The sequence below is a fragment of the Aquarana catesbeiana genome, linkage group LG08 (genome assembly GCF_042186555.1).
Source record: "Aquarana catesbeiana isolate 2022-GZ linkage group LG08, ASM4218655v1, whole genome shotgun sequence".
NCBI lineage: Eukaryota > Metazoa > Chordata > Amphibia > Anura > Ranidae > Aquarana > Aquarana catesbeiana.
This window is the reverse complement of record NC_133331.1, coordinates 103,130,789-103,142,775: the sequence shown is the minus strand read 5'-3', so window position 1 is coordinate 103,142,775 and position 11,987 is coordinate 103,130,789. Positions and strand designations below refer to the sequence as shown.

General features: G+C 42.1%; 1 protein-coding gene across 1 annotated transcript; it reads left to right on the top strand.

Moving 5' to 3' along the window:
- The first annotated feature begins 3,600 nt into the window (after window positions 1-3,600).
- Window positions 3,601-11,588, top strand: LOC141105972 (uncharacterized). Its single transcript, XM_073596245.1, has 3 exons — window positions 3,601-3,749; window positions 6,383-6,574; window positions 10,016-11,588. Exons 1-3 carry the CDS (start codon window positions 3,692-3,694, stop codon window positions 10,945-10,947), a joined length of 1,182 nt encoding a protein of 393 aa, XP_073452346.1. The 5' UTR covers window positions 3,601-3,691; the 3' UTR covers window positions 10,948-11,588.
- The last annotated feature ends 399 nt before the right edge of the window (window positions 11,589-11,987 follow it).

Genomic DNA, 11,987 nt, shown 5'->3' with positions numbered 1-11,987 from the left:
AAAGTGGCACAGAAGGAGGACACAGCACTGATGATGCGGAGAAGTAATATGATGGTGGACAGAGGAGGAAGCTACTGTGAGGGGGTAAGGAGGACACTATCATGTCCGCAACCTCTGTCCACCTCCTGAAGTATGTCTGCAACCTCTGTCCAATTGCAGTATGTCCGCAACCTCTGTCCACTTGCAGTATGTCTGCAACCTCTGTCCACCTCCTGCAGTATGTCCGCAACCTCTGTCCACCTCCTGCAGTATGCCTGCAACCTCTGTCCACCTCCTGCAGTATGTCCGCAACCTCTGTCCACCTCCTTCAGTATGTCTGCAACCTCTGTCCACCTCCTGCAGTATGTCTGCAACCTCTGTCCACTTGCAGTATGTCCGCAACCTCTGTCCACCTGCAGTATGTCCGCAGCCTCTGTCCACTTGCAGTATGTCTGCAACCTCTGTCCACCTGCAGTATGACCGCAACCTCTGTCCACCTCCTGCAGTATGTCCGCAGCCTCTGTCCACCTCCTGCAGTATGTCCGCAGCCTCTGTCCACCTCCTGCAGTAAGTCCGCAGCCTCTGTCCACCTCCTGTAGTATGTCCGCAGCCTCTGTCCACCTCCTGCAGTATGTCCGCAACCTCTGTCCACCTCCTGCAGTATGTCCGCAACCTCTGTCCACCTCCTGCAGTATGTCCGCAACCTCTGTCCACCTCCTGCAGTATGTCCGCAACCTCTGTCCACCTCCTGCAGTATGTCCGCAACCTCTGTCCACCTCCTGCAGTATGTCCGCAACCTCTGTCTACCTGCAGTATGTCCGCAGTCTCTGTCCACCTCCTGTAGTATGTCCGTAACCTCTGTCCACCTGCAGTATGTCTGCAGCCTCTGTCCACCTCCTGTAGTATGTCTGCAACCTATGTCCACCTGCAGTATGTCCGCAGCCTCTGTCCGCCTCCTGTATCATGTCCACAGCCTTTGCCCCTCTCTGCTTCCATCCCAGGGATCCCTCTCTGCTTCCATCCTAGGGGTCCAGGGGTGTACACATGTTGCAGCCTCAGCAGAAATTATACACCCTGTTATGTTTGGCATGGGGCTTGCTCTGCAAAGGTTGTGCAACCTTATGCAGTACAGCGACCAAGTGGCTAAAGCAGGCTATAAGGAGGTGTTGTATTGCCTCATCACATAACCTGCTTTAAGCCCTTGGATCCCACACTAGCATGCTGCTACTGCGTGCATTACACATGGTTGCTGGGTGTTTGCAGAGTGGCCCTATTCACTTGATTGGGTCACGATCACCCACCAAAAGCAACAGGGGGTATAATTCCTGCCGCAGCATGTGTACATCCTCAGCTGCTGCCTCTGCAGCTAAAGGGGATAGAGACCAATGTATGTAATGTGGGCAGTGTGACAGGGGGGGCCCCATGATCTCCTATTGCCCGGGGGCCCCATGAGTTGTCAGTCCGCCCCTGCTCCTGACGCACTCTGTCCAAAATAGGACGGAGCAAAGCTCTGCGTTGTAGTTTAGCTCGGGACAGGTCAGGTAGTATTTTAACAGATGTCCCGTCAACTTCAATTATACCTGCCTCCCACGCTTTCCGGAGTATAGTCTCCTTATGTGTAAATCGGTGAAGATTATTTCACGGGGTCTAAGGATTTAGGACCCATTGCCCTGTGTACCCTGTCCAGGTCCATATTGGCCGGTACCCTACCATCCAAAACTTTATGAAAAATAGCCATTACCTTGTCCTGGAGGTTCTCCTTATCCTCCTCCCAAATTATTGCGGTGGCTTCGGTCCTTGAGGTCTTCTATCTGAAGCTGTAATGCCACCAACTTCTCCGAATGTGACCGCCGCTCTCCCTCCAACATAACTACTCTCTCTTCCAGGGAGATTGTTGTTACCTTGTCCGCTGTTAGATGGTCTGCTAATGATTATATCTCCGTCTGCACCTGCTTTATTTCCTTATGATGGGCGTCTTCCACTCTGTGGATGAGAGCCTCTATGTCTGTCCTCATTGGGAGCGTTTGTATTAGTATCCTTAGATCCTCTTCCATTCTACTAGGAGCTACTAATCTCTGTTGAGAGAGGATCACTCCGTCTGCAACCACAGTTTCCCGAGTATCCGGTATATTATCCAGTCTCTCTTTTCCTCCAGGTATGACGCTCACAGCCTTTGGAGATCCCACAGCCTGTCCTTTTAAATTTGCCGTTTTATTCCCGGGTCCACATTTCTGTGGGACCGTGAAATACTGCTGAATCTCGGGTTGAGTATCACTTATTTTTGCTGCCTTACGGGAGGTTTTAGTATCCCGCTGTTAGTATCCCCCATATTAGAGAGGTCAATCTGTAGCCGATGGAGTGCCTGGAGCTCGTGCACTAAGCGTCCTCACTCAGCCATGTTCAGACCACACCCCCCATTTCTCTAATCTTCCCTGTATGTCTTATATCTTCTTTAACCAATGGCTTATAACAAATGTTTTAAAAACCTCTATATACACACATACACACTAACTTACTTGAAGATAATGGCATCTATGTTTAATGTACAGAAGTTGTTTCTTGTCCTTGCTCATGTAATTGAAATTAAAGGGGTTGTAAAGTTAGAAGGTTTTTTATCTTAATGCAATCTATGCATTAGGATAAAAAAGCCTTCTGTGTGCAACAGCCCCCCTCAGCCCCCCTAATATGTAGCTGAACCCGCTTTCTGTCCCGCGACGTCCATGAGTCCCATGAGTCTCTCCCTCCTGATTGGCTGAGACACAGCAGTGGCACCATTGGCTCCCGCTGCTGTCAATCAAAAATCAGTTAGCCAATCAGAAGAGAGAGGGGTGAGGCCAAACCACAGCTCCGTGTCTGAATTGACACACGGAGCTGCAGCTCGGCTCGGGTACCCCCATAGTAAGCTGCTTGCTGTGGGCGCACTCGAAAAGAGGGAGGGGCCAGGAGCAACGAAGAGGGACCCAAGAAGAGGAGGATCTGGGCTTCCCTGTGCAAATCCACTGCAACAGGGCAGGTACATATAACATGTTTGTTATTTAAAAAAAAAAAAATCATTTTAAATTTGGTCAAGGCAGAGGGTTGGGCCTGTTTTTATTGGTTTTGACTTGGTAAACATAGTTGCAATATTCTGTTAAAAGAACAAATATCAAAATAATCAATACCTTATCCTATTCAAGAAAAAAATGTATATATTATGTTAACAACTGAATTTCATTAATAGAAAATTTGTATTGTTATTATTATATAAGTTATGATTTTGAACAGAGCCTATGAAGTTAATTAGGTTCAAAACCTTTTATACCAAGTCCGGTTATAAAGCTCTTCTTCTAATAAAAAGTTAACAGAAATAATCTAAAAAAGTTTTCAGCATGTGGACTTCCTTTTCACTTGCTTGTTCTAACCACATACCTGTAGCTGACCAGTCTACATTTTGAGCTACAGCATCCCGGGTGGAGTTTCCACTGTTTGACAATCATATCTTGCCTACAATGAAAAATTGTGTAAACCTTAGAGTGTTTGAACAATTAAACTGACTCATTGTTAGAGACCAAATCCTGGAAACCTTTATAGAAGTACAGACCAGATCCTCCTCTAGTTTCAAGAGTATAGTATGTGTGGGAGGGGCTATATATTACCCCATTTAAATGCTGATTGATTTTTTTCCAACTTTCATTTGGTAGTCAGCAGTGGGCTATACGCTGAGTTGGTGGGAATGAAAAATCTAATTATTCTTTCCTTGGTGGCCATTGGCCTGGCCAAATACGTCAATGGTAAGTGGTTTTGGTAGTTACATTTATATCATATGATCAATGTTCAGTAGGAAAAATGTAAAACTGTTATGTGCAGGATAGAGTTTTTTTCTATATGATGTATGGATACAAAGGTAATGCCATTTGGATGCAATAAATAAACTGGCACTGAAACATTATGTGTATAGATCACTACCAACTAACATCTTATGAAGAACAAATTTCTTAATAATATTGTGTTCTTACTATGTTTGTTTCTGATTTGCTATTGGCTGGACAGATGACTATATTTTTATGCTTTGTAAATCGACAGTCCTGTATAATTTAAATTAATTTGAAATGTGTATGCATGTTTAAAAGCTTTAAAGAGTTATTGCAATATAGTAAAATTCTATTTACTGTAAATTCAGGCAAATACTCGGGTAAATACAGTAGATTGCCTTTTGCGTACAGAGAAGTAGGAAGTAACAGACACATTCACACTCAGCCCCCTTTCACACAGGTGTGGCTTTGAAATTGTGCTGCTTCAGCGCGATTTCAAAACCGCACATCAGTGCGATTTGCGCTGCCAGTTTCATTGCGGCCAGTTTCATTGCAGAAGTCTATGAAAGTCGCAATAAAAAGTAGTGCAGGAGCCTTTTTTATAATCACTGCGACACAAGTCAAAGGCAAAGAAATACATTTTAGTGAAATTAGTCTCAGGCTTGCAGTGCCTTTTGCTGTATTTAAATCTAGTCCTTTACTTTCTGATTAATTTAGCAGAAGTATGATTTGTTCATATTTTATTATAAAATCTGAAGGTTAAGTATGGATATTTATGCACAGATACATTGGTCCAGCTTGGACCAATGTAAGTATGCATGTGTCATACCCGGAATCTTTCAGGCTTCATTGTTTCCCTGGAAGCTGGAAATCACTTTAGGTAATCCATACAAATCAATCTACCAGCTTTATATAAACGTAGAACAAAGGAAAAAGAATGTAGTGATAGAGACTGACTGGTGAAGGGTCTCTGAGCAATGTTAGAAACCAAATCTAAAGCTAGATAACAGACCAATGTGGTTACAGTCTACCCCTGTAATACTCTGTACATTCAGCTTGGGGTAGCTTCTTATTAAATGTATCTAAAATATTGCTTAACCACTTGAGTCCCTAAGCATTTTGCTCCCTAAATTTCCTTGAGTTTCAGATTTTTTGTTTCCGTAATGTTTCGGTTATGCGCTTTATATCCTTTAAATTTTATAGTCTAACCTGACATATTATACATAATTTTTTGGGACAGTTGAGGCTTAAATTTGGTAGCAATTATGGATAGATATATGTTTAGTCCCTTGGTTTTTATTAGGAATAGATAGTAAAAAAAAAAATGTATTTTTGTCAGCACACCATTTACCTACTTTGCACACTCCATACAGCGGGTAAAATAAGTATTGAACACGTCACCATTATTCTAGCTAAATAAATTTCTAAATGTGCTATTGACATTACATTTTCACCATGTTGGTAACAACCCATGCAATCCATACATACAAAGAAACCAAAATAAATAAGTTCAGAAATGTAATTATTTGTAATAAAATGGAATGATACAATGAAAAAGTATTGAACACATGAAGAAGGGAGGCGCAAAAATCCATGGAAAGCCAAGACACCATCCGAAATCTATCAGTAATTAGAAAGCAATCCTGCCCCTTGTCAATATCAGCTGATTCAGTCTCAACTGATGGCCTATATAAAGGTGTCTCATTACCAAGGTGTCACACAAGAAACATCTCATGATGGGTAAAAGTAAAGAGCTCTCTCAAGACTTTCGCAACCTTATTGTTGCAAAACATACTGATGGCATTGGTTACAGAAGGATTTCTAGGCTTCTGAATGTTCCAGTGAGCACCGTTGGGGCCATAATCCGAAAGTGGAAAGAACATAATTTCACCATAAATCGGCCACGACCAGGTGCTCCTCGCAAGTTTTTTGACAGAGGAGTAAAAAGAATGACCAAAAGAGCTGTCCAAGAGCCAAGGGCCACATGTGAAGAGCTTCAGAAAGACCTGGAATTAGCAGGTACAATTGTTTCAAAGAAAACAATAAGTAATGCACTCAGCCGCCATGGCCTGTATGTATGCTCACCACGCAAGACTCCATTGCTGAACAAAAAGCATGTTGAAGCTTGTTTAAAGTTTGCTGCACAACATTTAGACAAGCCTGTGTAATACTGGGAGAATATAGTCTGGTCAGATGAGACTAAAATTTAACTCTTTGGATGCCATAATACACACCATGTTTGGAGGTCAAATTCTCCACTGACTGCCACCAATGTAGCGGCATACCATATAACTTCTACAGTATGTATACTAAACTATACCTTATATTCCCCAAACTTACAAACTGTGTATGCTGTATTGTACATTCATAACACTAGAATTTATTTATTTATTTACAAATTTGATGTTTCATTCTGTTTAACAAGCGGGCATACTTTTGCTATTATAATGCTATTGCTATGCTATTATTAATATATTATATATTAATATATTAATTAATTACTATATTTAAGAATTGGTCATGTTCTTCTTTTTGTGTTTACTAAACATTTTGATGGCAGTATTTTATACCATTTCTGCTAAACACATGATTTGTTCTTGTATTTTGGTCAGCATTCGTTTACCCTGGTCCCAGTAAGGGCAGCAAATATCCTTCTTTTTCCTGGAATGAATTTGGTGGAATTGATGCAATAAGTGAATTAATTGACTCACCGAACCCTGAAAGACCCCGAAGAGAGGCTGATGTAGAGTCAGCTACAAAACAAAAGCAGTTTGTGTTGGGCAATGTCAAACTTGTAAAAAATGGTAAGAAACAAACATTGATATTAACCACTTGCATCCCAAGCCTATTCTGACACTTCTCTCCTGAATGTAAAGATCATAATTTTTTTTGCTAGAAAATTACTCAGAACCCCCAAACATTATACACATCTTTTAAACAGAGGCCCATGAGAATGGTGGGTGTTGCACACAGTGTCACATGTTATTTATGCAACAATTTTTCAAGCGCAATTTTTTTGCAAAAATTAAATTTAATTAATTTGAATGGACAAAACACAATATATTACACAATATATTATTATTAATTGTTTATAATAAATTTTAAATTTTTCTTTTTTTTTATATTTACATTGTTCAGTTAATGTTTTTTGGTCACTTTTATTCCTATCACAAAGAATTTAAAGATCCCTTGTGATAGAAATAAGGCATGACAGGTCCTCTTTATGGTCTACCCCACATCTCTCTTCTATGCTGGAAAAATTGATCTCAGGCTTTCCGGCAAAAAAAAAGAAAAAAAAGAAAATGGCAGTGTTTACATCTGCTAGAACTGGAAGTGACGTCATGATGTCATTTTCAGCCTCCCAGGACCATAGAGATGGCACGTAGAGATTTGATCCTTGGTCAGCTCTGTGATAACCCGGTGGCATTGAACTGGAAGCTGGGTAGCAGTGCCGGTGGGATTACTTTTACACCGACTTGAAAAAATTATGCTGGGATCATGGTTGTAGCCTCAACCATTAACCATGTATAACTGCTTCCCTACCAGGACGTATCTATACTATTGCTGGTAGGAAAGTGGTTAAAGTAGTACTAATTCCTTGCCTTTATATCAACAACACATCATTATTCATTAATGTAGCACAGGACAGCAATCCATTTTGTTCAGCAAAGTTCATAAACACTTATATTATTCCCTATTTTTAGTGCTTCATCCCCTGGCCTCTGTGGTGCTTTCCTGAATTTGTTGTCAGGGAACATACAAGTCACATTCATGGGGGCTACATGTACCATGATCATTAAGTAAATTTGGATGATGTGAGGACTCTGCCTATGCCTCAGGAGACACTGTCCATTACTTCCTTTGAAGGAAGAACAGAAAAATATCTTGTGTATGTTGTATGCTCAGGATGCCTGTGCATGTCGGGGTAGGCAGCATTCTCATGTCAGGCGATAGTCTGCTCACAGTAGCATGCACAAGCAGGTGGCTTTATAAGACCCTGCAAGGCAAAGAAAATAACCAAGAACAGGAAAGCTCTGTCAGTAGAGATGGGCAAAACACCCTCCTGTTTGGTTCGCAGCAGAACTCCCAAACAGGGGAAAAGTTCTGCCCTGAACCGCAAACTTCATTGAAGCCTATAGGAACAGAACATGAGAAATCAAAAGTGCCCATTTTGAAGACTTATATGCGATTAATTGGCCATAAAAGGGACATGGGGGTCTATGTACTGCCCTGGGGACATGTTTAATGAAAAATTCCTTTAAATATAGGACCTGGAGGGTCCCCTTAGTCTGACTGTAAAGTGGCGCATCTGTAGCATGTATAGAACATACTGAGGCAAAACTGACATTTCTAACCAAAAAAAAAAAAAAACGTGTCAAATCACATTTAAATTGACTTGCAATTGCAATTTCCAGCACCCGGCTATTAAAAAAAAAATAAAGATGGTATGGAGTTTAAGGGAAACCCCACCCAAAAAAGAAAAAAATTGCATGGGGTCTCCCCCAAAATTCATATCAGACCCTTATCCGAGCATGCAGCCTAGCAGATCAGGAAAAGAGGGGGACAAGCGAGCGTCCCCCTCCTGAACCATTCCAGTCCACATACCCTCAACATGGGGGCTGGGTTCCCCCTTACCCAAAAAAGCCCCCTACACATTCACCAAAAAAGTGTAAAAATAAATAAAAACAGAAGACCGGTCTTTGAAATTCCCTTTATTAAAAATAGAAGAAAACAGTGTCCCCTGATGTGGATCCATTGCCAATCATGATGCTGCCACACCGCTGACCAAAGAAAGAGACAAAAAAAGAAAAATTCGATCCACCTGCCATACAGGCAAACTGCCGAATGGCTGGCTTGCCATTTTACATTCCTTATATATGGAAAGGGTGGGGCCACGAATGCACCAGTCAGTGATGTCACAAGAGGGGCGGTGCCACCAGGCGGCCCTTACCTATATAAGAACTGTCAAACAGCAAGCCGTCTATTCGGCGGTTTGCCTTCACGGCGGGCGGAGTGCCTTTTTTTTTGTTTTCGGGTCCAGCTGTGTCGTGATTGATGATGGATCTACATCGGGGGAACACTGTTTTTTAAATTTTTAATAAAGGAATTATCAAAAACCTGTTTACTGTTTTTACTTATTTTGACACTTATTTGGTACCCCATACTTATTCACATGGGGGCGGGATCTGGGGGCCCAGATTTCAATAAGCCCCCTGCCCACAGACCCCCCTGCCCACAGCCCAGGGTTGTGGCGAAGAGACCCTTGCCCCCCGCTCCAAAGCACCCCCCATGTTGAGGGCATGTGGCCTGGTATGGTTCATAAGGGGGGGCACTCACTCATCCCCACCTTTCCTGACCTGCCAGGCTACATGCTTGGATAAGGGTCTGGTATGGACTGGGGGACCCCCATACCGTTTTCTTTTTTTACTATTTTTACCGGCAAATGTTTTTTTTAACCAGCTGTCAATGGGAAAGCACAGAATGCACTGTGTCTGCAAATTCGGTTGTTTCCCCATGCTCGGGCCGAACCGCTCGTCCAACACTATCTGTCAGTGATGATGCGACCAGCAGTAAGGCCCCTTTGACACTGGGTTCGGGGCGGCGCTTTACCGTCATATTTGCGGGGTATTCGGCCACTAGCGGGGCACTTTTAACCCCCGCTAGCGGCCGAAAAAGGGTTAAAACCACCCGCAAAGCGCTGCTGCCCATTGATTTCAATGGGCAGGAGCGGTGGAGGAGCGATATACACACCGCTCCTTCACCACTCCAAAGATGCTGCTAGCAGGACTTTTTTTACAGTCCTGCCTGCGCACCGCTCCAGTGTGAAAGCCCTTAGGACACTGAAGAGATAGGAGCAGCTCTTTCAGGGTGCTTTGCAGGAGCTATTTTTAGGCGCTATTTTTAGCGCTGTAGCGCCTGCAAAGCACCCCAGTGTGAAAGGGGTCTAACAGAAAGAAAGAGAAGCAGAATACAATGTCAATAAAGACATCCACAGCTCCAATATAGTTTATAGTATGTTGGAATTTGTTATTTAGTCTGTTACATCTTTAAACAGCACAGTCAGCTATTATTACAACCAGCAGGCTGTAATTGTTATTGAACTATTTTTCTTTGTAATGTAAGTTTCACTCTCTATTTACCGTATAATGATGAAACAGTGCTATGACTTATGATTACTGATGCTGACATATATCAGCAATACACAGACATTCATTAACTGGTGTTATGTCTGATTAAACTAACAGGAAATTTTGGTAAAATTGGTATCCAACAAAAAGCAAGGAGCGGCACCTCGACTGAAAATAGCAAACCATTTCAAGATGAGCAAGAGAAGCCTTTCGTTAGTGAAAATAAAGTACCAGTGCTTGAGAATGGTAAAGCATCCTCCAGTGAATCTTCATCTAATGGGCAGAGTGGCGAGTCTGCTGCAGCCAACAAATCTAGTAAGGAAAATGCTGATCCAGCTGCTAATCAATCGGAATCCAGTTCAAGTGAGGAGAACAGTGCATCAGCAGCCAATCGAGAGGGTTTTTCATCTAGTGAAGAAAATGCTGCACCAGCTGCTAACCAAGGAGAATCCAGTTCAAGTGAGGAAAGCAATGCACCCTCAGCCAATCAGGAGGGGTCTTCATCTAGTGAAGAAAATGCTGCACCAGCTGCTAACCAAGGAGAATCCAGTTCAAGTGAGGAAAGCAAGGCACCCTCAGCCAATCAGGAGGGGTCTTCATCTAGTGAAGAAAATGCTGCACCAGCTGCTAACCAAGGAGAATCCAGTTCAAGTGAGGAAAGCAATGCACCCTCAGCCAATCAAGAGGGGTCTTCATCTAGTGAAGAAAATGCTGCACCAGCTGCTAATGAAGGGGAATCTGGATCAGAGGAAGAGATAGCAGAAGTAGTAAAAAGGTTTACAAAACAAGAAGCTGCTGCTAATCTTGGCTTGCAACCATTTGTGAGTGTCAAACCCTTAATTAAGCGCAGATCACTAGTTTTTAGTGTAAGAGATGTTGATCATGTAGGACGAAATTCACCAAGACAAGGGAATGTTCCAGGCTCAAGGCGCCCAAGAGAAATAGCAACCAATTTTCGTGAGCTCTCATACAAAGGTGTCGAGCAAGGACCACAAGGGCAGATAGTGGGAGCAGGCACCCGGAAACGTGGGAGGGCAGCCAAAAAATAATTTGCTATTCATTGTGATCTAATAAACACAATCTTTTAAGTGTATCTAAAGCCGAAACATTTTTAGATTTGGATAGTTATGATAGAGTGGTATGAAGTTAGAACCCCTGTCAGGTTTTTTTGTTTTTTTTCTACAGTCTGTATCCCATTAGGGAGATTTACTCCCTTTTGTTGTCCTAATGACAATTGTTATCAGGACTGAAAGGGAAAACCCAAAATTTTAAGTTTTCACAAGAACAAGAATAGAGGGGGGATCAATGAGTACACATCTGTAACATCTAAGAGGTAACTGCCCACACTTTTGTGAGATTTCTGATCACTTCCTGTTGTGTTTAGCAGACAGGAACTGAAGAGAAATCACCCCAGTAGCACACAGATGGCAAAAAAAACTGATGCTGGAGGGAGGGGTTAACCTTTCAATACTCTACATAAAATGGAAAGAACTGGCTTTAAATACAATAAAAATTGTGGGCATAGTGTATAAAATACATTAAACTGATTGCCTGGCTTTAACTGATTCCACTCAATGGTCCTTTTTTGTCCTCTTAGCTTCATATAGTCATTAAACACAATAATGCTTCAGCATCCTATGTTCTCTAAAATCGTCCAAATTAGCATGCCCAATAAAGCTTCAGCAATATATTGGGTTCTTGTCTGGCTGCTTTTATTTACTGCTAATCATTTATTATATAAGTTATAGATATGTGTGAAAATCTTTAAACTGAGCATTTTTAATCCTGATTCATTTTACAATAAGCTTTACTGATGTTTTTGTTAACCAAATTAAAAAACTGGACCCACATCCTGTAGTTCACACTTATCAGGCACATTTAAAGTGTTACTAAACCCACAACAGTAAAATCAGTGTGTATATGCAGTAAAGCAAGCTGGTTATACTCACTGTGGAACCTAAGGGGTTAATCCTCTGTATTGTGTAAAAAGGCTGTTTGATCCTCCCCTTCTTCCATTGTCCCCAATCTATCTTCTGATAGAACAGAGCCTTGGGGGCACTCTGCACATGCTCAGTTTGGTGTGAATTGC